This window comes from Salvelinus sp. IW2-2015, linkage group LG11 (assembly GCF_002910315.2).
Source record: "Salvelinus sp. IW2-2015 linkage group LG11, ASM291031v2, whole genome shotgun sequence".
Classification (NCBI taxonomy): Eukaryota; Metazoa; Chordata; class Actinopteri; order Salmoniformes; family Salmonidae; genus Salvelinus; species Salvelinus sp. IW2-2015.
In genome coordinates, this window is record NC_036851.1 from 7,598,657 (window position 1) to 7,617,860 (window position 19,204).

Sequence of the window (19,204 nt, forward strand, 5' to 3'; positions counted from 1 at the left end):
TCATTAGCCCCATTGAAGTTGAAATGTAAAAATGGTTAAAGTTAGGGWTCAGGGTAGGGACGTCCCAAGGATTCCYAATAGCACTAACCCTAGTATGAATAGGGACGATTAGGCCCGAGAGGGGGTCCAATCCGGCCCACGGGTGGTTTGTGAAAAATATCTATATAAATGCTTTATGTACATTTACCCACTAAAAAATTGTGTGGGGAGGTGAACTAAATATATTTACAAAATGACTAAAACCAAATCCAAACTATGTAGAACTGATAATGGARCTACTGTACATCCATACAGTTTCTTGACTGTGTCCAGCTAGCTAATAATCACTGAAATGAAAGCTAAAKAGTCAGGGAGCGTTATATATTCCAAAAACGATAGAGGACTAATTTTCACAAATTTTGACGGCAAGGAAATATAACCACTTTTCAGTGTGGCCCGTCGGACCTRGATGAAGAACGAATGCGGCCCCCGGGCCAAAATGAGTTTGACACCCCTGCCATATACAGTAGCCTAGGTGAGCAGGGGGMTTACCCTGTGTTTCACTCAGTTTCCAGTTCACTGATGTGTTTGTTCTGATAAATTACTCTTATTTACAACAGATATGATGGTTAGGCCACAACCCAAATGCACACTGACCGCTCTTATTAAAGGTCTCAAGCACTCTTTGATTGCAACATTGTATTCATCATTTTAAAAAGGAAGTATTTTCGCAATTATGAGACCAATCATATATGACATGATTTTATTGACTGGAACGAACAGCGATAGGTGGATGAAAATGTCATTTCAGAAGCATGCCTACCTCTCCATGTATCGGGCTCAACTCTGGAGTGATAAGTTATTAGTCTGGTAATAGGCCTTTATGGAGTTATTTGTTTTCCTTAATGATTGTTGTCGCATACAGTATGCAGAACTATTTACAATGTTTACAATTATGAAATCCTGTACAAAATAGATAAATGAAATTTTACAAAGGATTCCTTAGAAAAAGAAATATCAAATATCAGCATATTAAAAAGAAAAAGCATTTTCTATATAGAATGAACCCCTAACAATACGCTGATGCTATTACATATTTTGTTCACACACTCATTTGGCATGCATTTACAACATTTAAAAATCCATCACATTTGCCCGTCAGTGACATTAGATACCATCATTACAGTTTTTATATTTTTATTGTGAGTCAATAACAAGCTTTGAAAAATAATTATGACTATTCAGCAACCTGTATTGGCCTTCATCAAGTGGAAATACTTAATTTCCAAGAGCTTCAGATTTGTTTAAGATTTTTTGAAGACCCTGATATAAAAAAAACATTGATTTATCTTAGAATRTTTTTTTTATCAAGTTTTTATGTTGAACTATGATCTTAGATAATAGTTCAATTGTGCCCAACTGCAATACAGGCCTAAACCTTTGGACAACAAACTCTATAACCTACACATCATATCCCTCATGTGACCGACCTGAGTTCAAACCCAGGTTTCCTGTGCGCCACAAGGGTATGTTAGCCCACTGAGCTAAAGCCCAGGTTTTTACCACCAATTCAAAGTCAGGTGGTGTGTTGTGGGACCAAGGTTTGACACAAAGCATCCCTTCCATTGTCAAAGGTCACATACTCACTCTGTCTCAATGCAACACTCGCATCAAAATTCACATTAAGGCATAGTCAAACCCTGCTTGGAAAATTAACTCATAATCGTCATTTGGTCCAACTTACTGCGAGACTGGGGCAAGACTGGGGCAAGACTGGGTTTGTTAGCTTTCAGAACAATTTTGACCGTTTTCTTTTCTCTAATTGCCAACACCAGTAGAAGTTGCTGCATAGTCCTGATACAAAAGATAGTTAGCAAAACACACAGCACAGCCACTACAGCGCAACAGCCACAACGACCAGTGAATGAGATGAAGAACGAGCAGAATGGCYTTTGTTTGCTTGCATACATAGATACGGGGTATAATATATTCTTCTAAATAGTAAAACAATGCAGAGTAGTTAATGAGGCTATTCATTAAGATGACAGAAGGTTCATARGGGTCTAGTCGGCTGAGTTTACACAGGCAGCCCAACTCGGATCTTTTCCCACTTATTGGTCTTTTGACCAATCCGATCAACTCTTTCTACAATAATTAGGCAAKAGATTAGAATTGCGCTGCCTGTGTAAACGCAGCCATGGTGTCATTGTGAAATGGATTGGCCAAAGGGGCATCTTTTCACACATATGGATTTATCAAGGATTCCATTCAATTTGTAAAAATGTGACCACACAAGGCAGCAAAAGCCATTGGCTTCAAGTCATCAGATGGAGTCGTTTAACAGTTTGATGCAAAAGCATACAAAAAAAAAAAAAATGAAGTAAAAAGGGAATGTACCGTGTTTTAACTTCATCGCGGCGGTTTAGTTGCACTGTGCTTAATAATGACCTTTGACAGTGTGCACCATTTCTTTCTGTTGTGATAACCATTGTACAAAGAAAGCAATCTGARATTAAATGACACTTTATATACAGGTGACTTATGATAAAGGGATTATARATCATTAGTGTGAAGAGTCCAAAACACAGACTGATTCTCCTACYTTGTTTCAGCARCCGCCAGTATGGCCAGTTGTATCTTCTGAGAACACTACTGTAACCCACTATACTCTAAAATTACCTCATTATACAAAGATGTACATTGTCTTTGACTTCTATCTTGTTTTGATCAACCGATCTTTCTATATTCCATGCCTCTGAAGTGGGAAATGGRCCTTGATCATTGCTATGCGCAAACAGATGTTTCTTCTATTTTATGCTGTGTGTCTGAACGGTCATTACCTAAACSAAAGATGAGCAAAGCAATAGTACCAGTCAAAAAGAGGGGAGAGCACCATTGGTTGCTACAGTAGATGAAGGACTGTTAATAYCAGAGTTAACCTGTGTCTGACGAAAAGGATTTGTGGGGTGCAACAGAGAACTCTAAATACTGACGTTCACTCACCCGTCTTGGTAATAGGCCTAAATACATGTTTTCTACTAGGAATGAGACCGTAGCTTTGGGAAAAGGCTATATTCGAAAGCACCTAGATGATCTGCGATGTTATACGGCTACCACACTGAGTAAAAGATCTCAATGTACATGTACATTATTTTTAGCACTTTTATACTCTGACCCCAAACTAGACTGTCAATATGCAAGATTACAGTAAAGTATTTGGTTCAGCATATTAGATATTTGCGCCATGCAACTAGTGTAGATAAAATAACTGAAATCGATATTGGAAATACAGCACTGAGCAAAGTAACTACACCGAATTATGTCGTGGAATAGATTAGAGCATACCTCACCATATTGAAAATAAAAGCCAAACAATATCTAAGCTATAAGCAAACAGTAGTTGCTTAAGTGTTATTCCAAACAAAAACAAAAATCTCAGTAATACCTGATTTTATATGTGGGTAGTACTGGCGTGGCCTTATCTTCAAACAGATAGTTCGATTTCAAATCTTCGTCAGTTCAGTCAAATAAATGAAAATGTATGCTGCTCGCAACAAAATGAGGAACTAATACCACAGAAGCTGAAATTAGTATGTACTGATGACATCGTTAAATGTGTTGGTTAGAGTGGACAGCGTTTGTAATTTTGCAATGAATGATAAGTAAAGATATTAACCATAAGGAAATAACCATGTGTCTGTGTGCTGCTCTGTTCAATCCTGTTTTCTCGCTTGACCATGAAAGCCGGATCCCCACCATCTAGACTACCTGGAACACATTGTTTATCCCTCAAATATAGTTACGTGACATTAAAATCAACCCTGAACTACCCACGGTTCCCCGCAGTTGACCTGCAAAAAAGAATCAGCTGGCGGGTGGAATGAACACATTCCTATCAAAGGGTTATGATGGTGGAATACACCATCATGGAAACAGGTGCTGCGTGAGTGAAATCCCCYGTCTGGAAGGATTTGGAGTCATTGTAGACAAGGACAACAACCCGGTATGGATACAGCCTGCAAAAGTGCAAGCAGGTATTTGTTGATGTTAATTCAGTTAAWAGAAGTTCATTATTACAATAATTCAGGCTTTCATTTATTTAGACCATACGCAGGCCYTATAAAGTTTCATCCTGTGAGGCTGGTAAACGTTTGAGTAGTAAATAGCCTACTGAATGAATGTAGGCTATTTTTGCAACCTACAGCCTATTCAATTATGGGAAATGTTTACTTACGTTTGAATGTAAAGGTATTGTTTTGTTATGTCGGCTAATAGGCTTTCGTTAAGTAAGAAGAAGGCTAATTAGAAGGATCCTATTCAAAGCGATTTGAGTTGTCAATGTGCCGCATTGCATTGTGAAAATAGGAACATAGGCCTTAACTCATGGCATGGTTTCATTTTATCCAAACATTGAACAGACAAATTCATTCCRGCGGGGAATGGGAATAGCCTGAGGGGTAAATGTGGAAGACACATTTCAGTTGAATGCATTCAGTTGTACAACTTCCTAGGTATCCCCCCTTTTCCCTTACTACTCTGGAGTCATAAAAACAGTCAAACAAATTGATGTTATTTGGAGTGTCACGGATCGTCTCTTGGAACAACTCTATGCAGAGAAAAAACGGTCCTGATGTCGGATATCAGGRGAGGCTCGGAAATGATGTGGACGGGGCGGGTGCGGCGCCAAAAAACGGACGTGTGCAGGACTACACTGAACTACGCGTGGGGGGGGTAAAAAGCCAATGTCCTGGCACTCACTACTCTGCTCGGCGATGGTTATAAAGCAAAGCACCACTGTTGTATACTGCTGTTCATCTTGAGGTTACCATAAGGAATATATTTATTAAGGCATTCAGTATGTTTGGTCACAGAGTCAAACAAGTTCACCTGGTTATGTATAAGAGTTGCATATGTCTAAGATTTGGCCTTCAAAGATTGATCGATCGATATGTATTCAGGACCAGGACTATACAACCTGACAAGCCATACAACACGCCGTCATACTCTTTCCAATAAGCCAAAACGGGTCTCAAACTGACTTAATTTTACATGCACACTGCAGGCCATGTTGCTGTTGTTGGGCAAAAGTTGACAAGCAAGAATGGTGCTATTTTGTCATTTGAATTTGCTGTTGGAAGAATCACCTGCTTAGACCAATGAGAGATGAGGATACATTTCGAAAGTAAGAGTGATACTAATTATCTAGATATTTAGCACCTGTTTCTATCGAGGGTAGCAGTGATAGAGAGAAGGCTTCAGTAGAAAGAAAGAGAGACTTCATACTTGTGTATTATGAATATAACCTCGAGTTCAAGAAATCAAAATGTTTTCTCTCACTATAATATCTGTTGGTATGACTTGGCATGATTGAATACAATTTCAAAACATCAAAACAAAATGGCTTCTCATTCAACCATATGTAGTGTGATTGTTGTTTGCGGAGATTAAAGATAAGGTCCAAAAGGAGCAGAAAACTATATTGGAGTTTTTGTTCCTGAATATACTAGAGCTCGCATAGGGGTAAATATTTAGAGCTATTTGAAGGGCTAGGTTTTGAGTCTACAGTTGAAGTTGATGTTCAAAATGTAGGGAGGCTGGGGTCCATTGTTTCTCTGTCCGGAGATTCAATGCAATTGGCTGCCTCTTGCAACTTCAACAACATAGCCATCTGGAACAACAGACAGAGAAGGAAAGAGTCAGAACAGGTGAAGCATTTCAAATGAACTCTACATAATGTACCGTGTTGTGATAACGTTACCTTCCAAGGACATACAGTAATYGAATTGAGATACAGACGAGGCCAGAGACGGCCTTACAGCAGGGTTGGGAAACAGGTACCACAGGCTTTTGCTCCAGCKCAGCTCGTGCTATACACACCTGATTCAACTAATCAATAAATCACCTTCTTCAAATGTGGCCACTATGACAGTAGGCGAATCAGGTGTATCGTTGCTGGACCACAAGGAAATCACACACACACTGTGGGACCTCCAGGACAACAGTTGCATACCCCGTGGTACAAATGTGGGAAGTTGAGTGTCTCACCAGAGGGTCCAGGGTGTCCATGGAGCTGGGTGGGGTCTCCTTATTAAGAGGCCTGGCTGAGGCCTCGCTGGGCTGGCCTGGGCCTCCAGAGGTCATGCTGGGGGGAGGCAGGTGGAACAGCTTGGCCTGGTCCTGTTGGGCTGAGGGCCAGGGCAGGGTGCCCCTCACCCACTCCACTGGGTCCTCCCATACCGCCTTCTGACCATGCACCTGTGGCACAAGGCCACAACACGTCATACTCCGAGCACATTTAACATTCTAGTCATTTAGTAGACGCTCTTATACAGAGTGACTTAGTTATTGCATTAGACAGGTGAGATAGCTAGGTGAGACAACTACAAATCACAGTGATAGTAAGTCAATTTTTCCTCTCAGGAAGTTATCAGCAAAGTCAGTGCTAGTTTGAAAAGAAAAGTGTGAGTGTTATTCCTTGCAAGATCTTTGCTCCATCCATTTACTTTACCTGCAATTCACCTAGCCTGGTCCCAGATCTGGTTGTGCCGTCACGCCAAARGTTTGACGTGACAATGACRATAGGAGTTGGCAAAACAGCACAAACAGATCTGGGACCAGGCTATAATTCATCTACCAGGACAGTAAAACCTGTCTGACCTTAATGCCATCCTTGGCTCCTTCCTGRAGGTAGGGGATAATGGAGAGGTTCCAAAGGTCAATGAACCAGGAGCGGAACTCCTCCACAGTCACAGGACAGGACAGGAAGAAACACGGGCCTAGAGAGAGGGAGAGAACAAGAGAGAGAGAATAAATAACATTAATGACCACATCAAATCAAAACACACAGTCTGTGGCCATGGACAAGAATCAGATCTCCAGTAAACTAACTTATATCACTTTATTTGGATAGTATGTAGATTTAGATCTGTAGATCATCCACAGGGAACTATCCAATTAAAGTGTGACCTAACTTTATATTMGTGTATTATTTCCCAGTTATAACAGAATGTTTTCCTACCGATGAGGAAGTCAGAGGTGCTGTGTTTCTCCAGGAAGGTGTGCAGGTGGTACCACAGCTTGGGCACCCAGTCCAGCACCCTGAGGAGGTCCTCGTTGGCCAGGCTCCTCTCGTCCTCCGCCTCCATCAACTTCCTGTGCAGGTAACGCACCAGGAAGCCATTGGCTGGCTCCACATTATTAGAGAAGGTCACCATCCTTGGGGTCAGGAGAGGGTCAAAGGTCAGGTCATGCTGTATGTATCATAAAGTACTTTTCTAATATATACAATGCCTTCAGAAAGTATTGARACCTCTTTTTTCKAAATGGTGTTGTGTTACTGTCTGAATTTAAAACMGATTAAATTGAYGTTCTGTGTCACTGGCCTACACACAATACCCCATAATGTCAAAGTGGAATTACGTTTTTAGAAATGTCTTGAGTCAATAAGTATTTAACGCCTTTGTTTTCGCATGCCTAAATAAATTCAGGAGTAACATTTTTCTTAACAAGTCACATAATAAGTTGCATGGACTCACTCTGTGTGCAATAATAGTGTTAAACATGATTTTTGAAAGACTACCTCATCTCTGTAACCCACACATACAATTATCTGTAAGGTCCCTCAGTCGACCAGTGTATTTCAATCACAGATTCAACCACAAAGAACAGGGAGGTTTCCAATGCCTCGTAAGGAAGGGCARATATTGGTAAATGGGTTAAATTTAAAAAAGGAGACATTCAATATCCCTTTGAGCATAGTGAAGTTAGTAATTACATTTTGGATGGTGTATCAATACACCCAGTCAGTACAAAGATACAAGCGTCCTTCCTAACTCATTTGCCGGAGAGGAAGGAAACTGCTCAGGGATTTCACCATGAGGCCAATGGGGACTTTTTAAAATAGTTAGAGTTTAATGGCTGTGAAAGGAGAAAACTGAAGATGGATCAACAACATTGTAGTTACTCCACAATACTAACCTAAATGACAGCGTGATAAGAAGGAAGCTTGTACAGGAAAAAAAAAAATCCAAAACATACATGCTAAAGTAAAACTGCTAGAAAATGATGTCCTGAATACAAAGTGTTATGTTTGGGGGAAATCCAACACAACAAATCAATGAGTACCACTCTTCAAATGTTCAAGTATGGTGGTGGCTGCATCATGTTATGGGTATGCTTGTCATCAGCAAGGACTATGGATTATTTTTTATTTTTTTTAGCTAAGCACAGGCAAAATCCTAGAGGAAAACCAGGTWCAGTCTGCTTTCCAACAGACATTGGGAAACAAATTCACCGTTCAACAGGACCATAACCTAAAACACAAGGCCAAATATACACTGGAGMTGCTTACCAAAATGACATTGAATGTTCCTGAGTGGCCTATTTACAGTTTTAACTTAAACCGCTTGAAAATGTATGTCTAGCAATGATAAACAACCAACTTGACAGAGCTTGAAGAATTTTTTYAAGAATGTGCAAATATTGTACAATTCAGATGTGCAAAGCTCTTAGAGACTACCCAGAAAGACTCACAGCTGTAATCACTGCCAACGGTGATTCTAACATGTATAGACTCAGGGGTGTGAATACTTATGTAAACTAGATATTTTCGTATTTCATTTTCAATGCCAATGCAAACATTTAAAAAAAATATGTTTTCACTTTGTCATGATGGGGTAGTGTGTAGATCGGTGAGAGGAAAATATATTTAATCAATTTTGAATTCAGGCTGTAACACAAAATGTGCAATAAGTCAAGGGGTATGAATACTTTGAAGGCACTTTTTTACATTGCCAATTTTCTAACCACTGTCCCTATTCATTAGACTGACAACATCCCAATTTAAATATGCATCAAAGCATACTTTAGACTTTAGATGCATGACCGGGATATATTGTAGCCTTAAATAAGATGTTTTAAGGCTAGGTCAGAACAAAAACCTGCCCACACAAAAAAAKAACTTGATTTGTCTCTTCATTCACCTGAAGCTGAGGTGCAGGCCATGGTTCGGGGTCATCTTCACCGGCTGGTTGGTAGTTCCAATGATGTAAGGACTAAAATAAACACAGAATCATCACAGTTCAGATTAGAAACAATAATGTACTAGATGTTTGATAAAAGGTTCCATTTCAGTGTTAGTCTGCTCACCATTTGTGGTATTTGCAGGTGAGGGCCCCGTTGACAAGCTCGCTGATGGAAGTGGCATCATGTATATCATCCAGGATAACCACCAATGGAATTTCAGCGGTGCTGGTTTCCCGGTCAATCTGATTGGCCAGGTTGGACAGGCAGAGCTGGAGATCCTGTTGAGAGGGGAGTGAGAGAGAGGTCATGTTATTGATGTATGGTGATATTAAATCACAAACCCAAAACCAGCTTTCTGTTGGTCCTGAACTGTAAGGTGTACAGCCTTTTCTGCCAGCCCAAAACTAACACACCTGACGATTAGAGGTAAATGTTAAGTTAGTGCCAATGCAGATGCTATTTTAACTCTGCATATTTTGTTGTGAGGATACAGAATCAATAGACCATTTGTGACCCGATTCAGGAAACTAGGTGTATGTCGCAAGTCACGACTTCACTGGAGAGCCATTTGAACGTAAAACATGTTTTTAAATCAAAATGCGTTTTTTGCCCTTCTCAAATACAGTATGTGAACATTCATGTGCCTTAATACCATACTTTTATGCCATCTGTAAATACGAAAAAAGTTGTTAAATTACGAGCCTAGTTGGTTTAGCCAAAGAAAAAGCAAGGAACCTTCCCGCTAGCCATGATTGTCTGAGATAATGAGTGGGCTGGACATGCTGAGAGATAAGTTTGATTGGTCTGCGGTGTAGCATCTTCTGTCTATAATATGAGCTGCTCGTTATGTGTAGAATCTTTTTTCTACTGCAGTTTTTTCTAAAGATATAATGTTAGCCATGGAGAACTGCAAATATGTTGCTACTGCTCTCAATAACATTGCTGACCTTAATTTATCAGGTGCTATCGACGCTATCGACAACGGTCAGTGAGAAAAAGTTGTGATGGACTACTTTCTGGATGACAATCTACCTCCTGGATGACAATCAGAGCTGACTCGCTCTGACTCTGAAAATGAGTCAGACGATGAGGAAATCCCTGATTTAGGTAAAAACATTTTAGTTAAAGAAGACATTGTAGAGTCTTCTGATGACAGTGATGGGGAAGAAARGGCGATCAACACTTGTCACGGAAGAKGTTTACCGAGTTTTGAAATCAGTGGAACACAACGGGCCAAACAAGCTGTGCAAACTAAACYGAAARYACACAGGATGTCTTATYAAAGGGMTTGCAGTCTGCSGTGAAGCTTTCATCCATGTATACAGGTAAGAATCTAGCTACAGTTTCATATATTATAAGTTTCTAATTTTGTCAGAAAGTTGTTTTCATTGCAAGTTAAAGTTTGCTGTTAGCTAGCCAGCTGGAGTTCGATGGTTAGCTTGCTAGCTAACATTGAACCTATTTGGTTAACTTTAGCAAGGTACTGTATGACAATTGGTTTGTATTGCTAGTAATGTTACTCTATGGATTGGGATCATAGTTCATTTTTTAGCTAGCCAACGTTAACGTGACATGCCCAAACAAAAGACCCCAAGTTAAAGCTTGCTGTTAGCTAGCTAACATTAGCTGAAGTTAGATGGCTGGCTTGCTAGCTAACATTAACTTACGTGTATGAAGTGTGTGTAACGTTAGTGATGTTTTCTCAGAATGCATTTCGCATTGTTAGGTATAGCCTAATGCTAACTAGCGCACAATTAACCTATTTGGTTAACTTTAGCTAGCTATGACAATAGGTTTGTATTGTTAGTTAAAGCTTGCTGTTAACTAGCCAGCTGAAGTTCGATGGCTGGCTTGCTAGCTAACATTACGTGTATGATCTGTGTAGTAATATCTCAGAATGCCATTTCGCATCTATTGTATAATAATGCTAAAATATTTGTATCTGGAATTTGTCTTTCAGCATCAGTAYAACACGCCTGACTCTCCTCCACCAGTCATACAAGGAGAATAGTCGAATGCCTCCCATCAAAAAGAGAGTTGGCCCAAGCAAAGGCAGCAGCGCAGTCATCAACTACATGCACCATATCTTCACCAACTACGGAGTTGGGGAAACACGTGTTGGCCTGAATTGTGATAACTGCAGTGGCCAAAACAAGACCAAGTTTGTGCTCTGGTATTGTGCCTGGCGGACCATGCACAAGCTCCACCGCAGTCTGGACCTTCACTTCCTGATCACAGGCCACACCAAGTTTGCCTCTGACTGGTGCTTCGGCCTCATCAAGCAGCGCTTCAGAAAGACCAGAGTGAACACTGTCTGAGATTGCTGGTGTTGTGAAGGACAGCACTGTGACAGGGGTCAACATCCCACAGCTGGTTGGACTGGAGGATGGTACGGTGCTCTGCCTGTACAAGCACCACCTGGACTGGACACAGCTAGACAAACTGTTTTGCGACGAAGAGGCTATGGACATCACATGCCCTGCACCAAAGTCAAGGGCAGGACAGAAACAGTCTTTCTAAACACACAAGCCATACGTTGCTGCTACTATTCTTATTTTTTTGTCCTGCTGCCCAGCCACTTGATTGTATGCATATAACTACCTTGTTTATCACTGATATTGTTATTAATATTGTTCTTGTACCTGCTGTATATTATTTGATTTATATTGACTATCTATTTCTGATATTTCTACTCTTCTGTAGAGACCCATCCACTTAGCAAGACTTAGCTGAATATTGATATGTGTGGTCGTAACATGATTTTGTGACATACCACAACATCATGTGACCGTATCAAGTGTCCACCACACAAATATACGGTGCATGCATCTGTTTATGTAATGTTCATGTGCATCTCACTCAGGTTTCAACTCAGGTTGCATGGCATTAACTTATGTATGGAATACTATGTGATAAGTGCATGTGTAACAGTATATAAAGTATGCTAATGTACTGGTGTGAAGGAATTTGGGCAGTGGTGTAAAGTACTTCAGTAAAAACACTTTAAACTACTACTTAAGTATTTTTGGGGGGTTTCTACATTACTTTACTATTTATATTTTTTGGCAACTTTTACTTTACTACATTCCAAAAGAAGATAATGTACTTTTTACTCCATACATTTTCTCTGACACACAAAAGTACTCTGACACACAAAAGTACATTTTGACAGGAAAATTGTCCAATTCACACACTTACCAAGAGAACGTCGCTGGTCATCCCTACTGCATCTGATCTGGCAGACTCACTAAACACATGCTTCATTTGGAGTGTGCCCCTGGCAATCCGTCAATAAAAATAAAATTGTGCCGTCTGGTTTAATATAAGGAATTTAAAATTATTTACACTACTGGTCAAAGGTTTTAGAACACCTATTCATTCAAGGGTTTTTCTTTATTTTTACTATTTTCTACAATGTAGAATAATAGTGAAGACATCAAAACTATGAAATAACAGATATGGAATCATGTAGCAACCAAAAAAGTGTTAAACAAATCAAAAATATATTTAGATTCTTCCAATAGCCACCCTTTGCCTAGATGACAGCTTTGCACACTCTTAGCATTCTCTCAACCAGCTTCATGAGGTAGTCACCTGGAATGCATTTAAATTAACAGGTGTGCCTTCTTAAAAGTTAAGGTGTTTGACTCAATCAGTTGTGTTGTGTAAAGGTATGGTTGGTATACAGAAGATAGCTCTATTTGGTAAAAGACCAAGTCCATATTATGGCAAGAACAGCTAAAATAAGCAAAGAGAAATGACAGTCCATCATTACTTTAAAACATGAAGCTCAAGCGCTATGATGGAACTGGCTCTGATGTGGACAGCCCCAGGAAAGGAAGATTCAGAGTTACCTCTGCTGCAGAGTTCATTAGAATTACCAGCCTCCGAAATTGCAGCCCAAATAAATGCTTCACAGAGTTCAAGTAACAGACGCATCTCAAAATCAACTGGGTAAACAGGTGATCTCCGCATGAGTGGTTCCCACCGTGAAGCATGGAGGAGGTGGTGTGATGGTGTGGGGGTGCTTTGCTGGTGACACTGTCTGTGATTTATTTAGAATTCTAGGCACACTTAACCAGCATGGCTACCACAGCATTCTGCAGAGATATGCCATCTGGTTTGCATTTAGGGGGACTATCATTTGTTTTTCAACAGGACAATGTATGGGCTATTTGACCAAGAAGGAGAGTGATGGAGATGACCTGGCCTCCACAATCCCCTGACCTCAACCAAATTGAGATGGTTTGGGATGAGTTGGACCGCAGAGTGAAGGAAAAGCAGGCAACAAGTGATCAGCATATGTGGGAATTCCTTCAAGACTGTTGGAAAAGCAAGTGAGGCTGGTTGAGAGAATGCCAAGAGTGTGCAAAGCTGTCATCAAGGCAAAGAGTGGCTACTTTGAAGAATCTCAAACATGAAATATATTTTTTACTTGTTTAACACTTTTTGGGTTACTACACGATTCCATATGTGTTATTTCATAGTTTCGATGTCTTCACTATTAGTCTACAATGTAGAAAATAATACAAATAAAGAAAAACCCTTGAATGAGAAGTGTGTCCAAACTTTTGACTGGTACTATATATATTTCAAGAGACAATTTTTTTCCAGCTTCGTAACATTGCAAAATCTGAAACCTTTTGCTTAAAAATGATGCAGAAAAGCTAATCCATCCTTTTGTCACTTCAAGATTAGACTACTGCAATGTTCTACTCTCCGGCTACCCAGATAAAGCACTGAKTAAACTTCAGCTAGTGCTAAATACGTCTGCTAGAATCTTGACTAGAACACACAAATGTATCATATTAGCTCCCCTCTCTCCACCGGAATTATATGCCTCTGGCCCTATTACAGGGGCTGAGTCACTGGCTTGCTAGTGCAATCCCCTGCTGTCCCTAGGAAGTGTGCATCCCGTCGTGCCAGGCTTTTTTCGCTATACTCGCCTTGAGTGGGGTTATATCCTGCCTGGTTGGCCCTGTCCGGGGGTATCGCCGGATGCGGCCACACTGTCCCCCGATCCCCTCGGTCTCAGTCTCCAGTATCTATGCTGCAATAGTCTATATTCCAGTCTAAAACCTCTCTCTTTCTCTCCCCCTCTCCCTCTATCCCCCTCCCTACTGCCTGGCCTGATGACTCTTGTCTGTCCCCATGCCAAGTCTACCTGGCCATGTTGCTYCTCCAGTTTCTGCTGTTCGGCCTGTGGCTATGGAACCCTGACCTGTTCACCGGATAAGCTACCTTATCCCAGACCTACTGTTTCGACCCTCTCTCTACCGCACTTACTGTCTTGACCTTTGAATGCTCGGCTATGAAAAGTCAACTGACATTTACTACTGAGGTGCTGACCTGTTGCACCCTCTACAACAACTGTGATTATTATTTGACCCTGCTGGTCATCTATGAACATTTGAACATCTTGAAGAACGATCTGGCCTTAATGGCCATGTACTCTTATAATCTCCACCTGGCACAGCCAGAAGAGGACTGCCCACTCCTCACAGCCTGGTTCCTATCTAGGTTTCTTCTTAGGTTCCTGCCTTTCTAGAGAGTTTTTCCTAGCCACCGAGCTTCTACATCTGCACAGCTCTGACACACACACACACTTACCCCACCAGACGTGCCACCAGAGGTCTTTTCACAGTCCACAAATCCAGAACAAATTAAAGAAAGCGTACAGTATTATATAGAGCCATTATTGCATGGAACTCCCTTCCATCTCATATTGCTCAAATGAACAGCAAACCTGGTTTAAAAAAAACATAAAGCAACACCTCACAARGCCTCTCCCGTTTGACCTAGATATTGTGTGTATGTATTTATATGTAGGCTATGTGTGCCATTTTTTTTTATTTATGTAGTTCTGTCCTTGAGCTGTTCTTGTCTATTCATGTTCTGTATTATGTCATGTTTCATGCTTTGTTTGGACCCCAGGAAGAGTGGCTGCTGCCTTCACAACAGCTAATGGGGATCCTAATAAAATACCAAATTGCTTGCTCTTTGAGGTTTTAGGCTGGGTTTCTGTATAAGCACTTTGTGTCATCTGCTGATGTAAAAAGGGCTTTATGAATATATTTGATTCATTGATTGGCAGAGAGGTTTGGAAATATCTTTCTAATTGGTCTATTAACTTACATTCAAACAGCTCTTACACTAAAAGGCCAATATCATTTTCACAATATTATTGCAACCTCATAGGGTGGAAATATATTTAAAACACAGGTAAATCACATTTTTTGACTGCACTGGTCCTTTAATAATTAGCTGCTCAGCCCATAGCTCCTCTCCAGAACTAGGAGTGAGGAACCCCGTTACCGTATGGCACACACTATCCTGTCCCCACCTTGCAAGACTGGCGGTGCATGTTGAAGGTGACCACAATGCCGTCGTTGAGGTCTCGACCGCTGCGGTCCACCAGGTACTCTGCCAGGCGAGAAGTGAGGTAGGTCTTGCCGGTGCCGCTGGGCCCAGACATAATGAGGCGGCGGTGCTTGAGCAGCAGGCTGATGTAGTGTTGGGTCATGGGCTTGGGGATGAGGGTCTCAAACACCAGGCTGTCCACACACTTCTCCTTCAGACCTGGGGGACGCAGAGTTCAAAGTTCAAACGTTTAATGTTCTGAAGCTTTATTGTCTGTTCAGGGTAAACACACAGAATTATATAGAACACTAGAATGGACAGAAATCGGCCATCTTGGCCCGGAATTATAGGAATTATATGGGTAAACATTTAAAACAAAATGTCTTTAACACATATACAGGTCAGGTACAACGATTGGTCGGGTGTAGGGCATTCCAAACAGCCCTCCATTCAGCTGCTCACAGAGACATACTGTACYTGAAGTTAAACCAGGGAGTRCATCCACGTGCATGAAAATGTTCTGCTTAACGATTTACCGCATCACATGTCTCCCTTCATAAACAACTTGGAGAGCAGAAAGAATGTTCTGTAAATAACTCCCAGATCAAGGAGTTTGTGCTCCTCCTCTTCCCTCTCCAAACCTTCTCCCCCCCCTACCTCCTCCATGCCCTCACCCTACAGTGTGACATATCACCACCCACATTTATAGGGTGTGTGTGTGTGTATGTTGTGTGTGTGTGTGAGGCCTGGGCCAGTTGGGTCGGACTGCCTGAGCTGTCTGACACACAAGCTGCAGCGGGATCGTGTTTCTCTGAACCCTCGATTGCACTCCCCTGCTTCTTTCCCACCCTGGCCTACGGCATTCCTGCTTAGCCAGGTGGAACAGACAGCCTACCCAGCCTGCACCTCTTCATTGGTTTAAAAACACAAATGGGGTCTAACTGATATGGATTACCCTGAAAAGGATCTATGTACACTACTGTTCTAAGGAAATGTGCTCTAAAAAAACCCGACATCGAACCAAGAAAGCTAATCTGCTAATGGCCTGTCTGAGCATGTGTTTTCCTCTGGAACTTAGCAAGTAGAGAGAGGTAGACACCACAAATCAGTCTCAGCCTGGCCCTAACCTCTCCGCTACAGGGTGCCAGTAGCAACAGTCATCGAAATTGTTAAAATGTTTTTAAAAAACTATTATAATAAATGCAACAGTTGGACAAAGAATGTATTTAAATATTGATTTATGATCCTTCAGATATTGACTGAATTATCTTTGTTTTCTATGTTCTATGTTTTCCTCTGGATCTCCTAGGGGACGGAGGGAAGCSACACATTCTCTTATATAGCAAGTAGGGAGCGGTATAGTGCCATTCAGAGTTAGAAAGTTGATTGTATGGTAATACGTCTGACAATGTAAATGTACTTTAAATCCGTCCATAAAGGGGTGTAGTGAGATACCCAATGGGTTGGACGGGACATTTCTCGTCAATTATCTTGAAAAAACATATACTTAAAAAACAGAAATCAACCAATCCTCCATCCGTATCACAATGGGAAGGTCAAATGCTTTATTATCTAAATTTTGGGCAACAGAGAGGCTTGCCTCTGAAGCTATGCAGGGTTGGTCCTGGATGGGAGACCAGATGCTGCTGGAAGTGATGTTGGAGGGCCAGTAGGAAGCACTCTTTCCTCTACTCTAAAAATATAAAATATCAAATATCCCAATGCCACAGGACAGTGATTGGGGACATTGCCCTGTGTAGGGGACCTGACTCTCTGTGGTCACTAAAGATCCCATGGAATTTATCGTAAGAGTAGAGGTTTTAACCCCGCTGTCCTGGCTAAATTTCTAATCTGACCACCTAATCATCCCCAGCTTCCAATTGCCTCAGTCGTCCCCCTTCCTCTCCTCTTAACTATTCCCCAGGTCGTTGCTGTAAATGAGAATGTGTTCTCAGTGAACTTACCTGGTAAAATAAGGGTACAAATAATCCTGTTTCGGTGCGTCTGTATGTTGTCATGTGTATGTTTTGTATAAAAAWATATATTTTTATTCTGTATTTCATTTTCAATAAATCTCAAAACATGTTTCGAATTTGTCATTATGGGGTATTGTGTGTCGATTGGTGATAATTATTATTTTTTTCTAATCAATTTTGAATTCAGGCAGTAACAAAACAAAATGTGGAATAAGTCAAGGGGTATGAATACTTTCTGAAGGCACTGTAGACACCACAAATCTTAGCCCAGAGTCAGCTCTRCGCTACAGGGTGCCAGGGGTCAGAGAGAGGTCAAAGACAGGGGGGCGATAGAGTTGAATCAATAACGAGACAAACAGAAGGACTTATGAGACTTCACAGCAGGGTTGGTGTCAATTCCATTTAAATGCCAGTCAATTCAGAAAGTAAACCATTGAACATAATTTGAATGGTCAGTCTACTTCCTGAATTGAAATGGATTTGACCCCAAGCCCKAAGCCTGCGTCACAGCCAATCATCCATCCTACATCATATCTTAGTATGGAACATGACAAGCAGTCCAYATATCTGGTTAATGTCCACAGCATGGGTCATAAATCATGATATATCTAAATCATTGTACAGAGTGGAACAGGAGATCTGAAGAGAGTGGACAGAAATTCCAGAGCAGACTAAAGGAGGTGAATGTCAGTTAGACCAAACATACARGGTCTCACGGCCAAAAACATGTGCTACAATGACCTTTGGGGTGAACATTAACTCCATTGACTGTTMGCTGACCCCAAATATATCTAACACAAGCTAGACACAAGCTGTCTTTTACAATCGATGCTCAAAGAAATGACAKAGAAAAAACTAACTTGTTAATAGTTAATAGTACATTAACAAATACCCTCTCCCTCAGAGAAATATTTTTCTACATCAGAAATGAAACTCCAGATTGTAGCGAACTTTTATAASAAGTATTTTGATCGTCACATTAAATAGATACAGTGATAAAGGGCATCCTTTTATTACATTCCGMCCCTAAATAATGGTATATTTCCAGAAAATGACCATTATTCATAATTATACCATTATGATCCTAGTCAGGTACTGACCTTTGAGTGTGACAGTGATGCTGCTGGGCCCCTTGGAGACACAGCGTGAGGGCTGGCTCTCTGGCAGCTCCCCTCCCAGCACCCTCCTGATGTGGTTCATACTGTAGCTGTAGACAGAGTCTGTAGTAAGGCCCAGGCTGGAGGTGGGGTCCACCTTGGCTATGTATACCTGGGGGAGGCGAGAAGGGGGAGGCGAGGAGACAGGGGAGAGGAGATGAGTGGGGGCAGGGGAGAGGAGACATGGGAGATGACAGGGGAGAGGAGAGGAGACAGGGGAGAGCAGAGGACGGGAGAGGAGATGAGGGGAGCATTAGTGGTGTTAGGGAAAAGCAGACTGAGAACTTACAGATACAGATGAAACTCTAGCCAAAACCATGTCCTAATTGAGAAGAAAAGTGGTCCTGTTTTTATGTGTGTTCTGTTGGTAGACATTATAACCCTACACAGAACCCTACACCCTACCATGTCATTTAAGTTTAAACACATAACATTTTTAGGGTACATTTGCATCAACAATATATCCACTTTTGAACGTAAACATGCTTTCTCACAGTGGAGGTGCCTGTTGAGACTCACCTTAAAAGCCTGGCCAACAGCCGAGTCCAGCATAGGCCAGTCCATTCTGCCGTTAACCCTCACAGTTCCGATGAAGAAGTCCTGCTGTTTCACCTCCTGTTGAACGAGGACAGGGGCAGTGGAGAGGTTAAACGGCTCGCCGTCATACTTATTGTAGAGGCCAGCTGAACAAGTCTGGCTCATACATCA

At 41.3% G+C, this 19,204-nt stretch overlaps 1 protein-coding gene across 4 annotated transcripts in view; it reads right to left on the reverse strand.

Moving 5' to 3' along the window:
* Positions 1-725: 725 nt before the first annotated feature.
* LOC111969725 (neuron navigator 1-like) overlaps positions 726-19,204 on the reverse strand; it is a 112,063-nt gene continuing 93,584 nt past the window's right edge. For all 4 annotated transcript variants that reach the window (XM_023995940.1, XM_070445516.1, XM_070445518.1 and 1 more), the window contains 9 exons: positions 19,016-19,111; positions 18,440-18,608; positions 15,347-15,582; positions 9,127-9,281; positions 8,961-9,032; positions 6,998-7,194; positions 6,637-6,755; positions 6,025-6,234; positions 726-5,647 (listed from right to left, as the gene is read on the reverse strand). In XM_023995940.1, the coding sequence (XP_023851708.1) occupies positions 5,558-5,647; positions 6,025-6,234; positions 6,637-6,755; positions 6,998-7,194; positions 8,961-9,032; positions 9,127-9,281; positions 15,347-15,582; positions 18,440-18,608; positions 19,016-19,111 (1,344 nt within the window). In that variant the 3' untranslated portion in view covers positions 726-5,557. The remainder of the gene's footprint in view (positions 5,648-6,024; positions 6,235-6,636; positions 6,756-6,997; positions 7,195-8,960; positions 9,033-9,126; positions 9,282-15,346; positions 15,583-18,439; positions 18,609-19,015; positions 19,112-19,204) is intronic.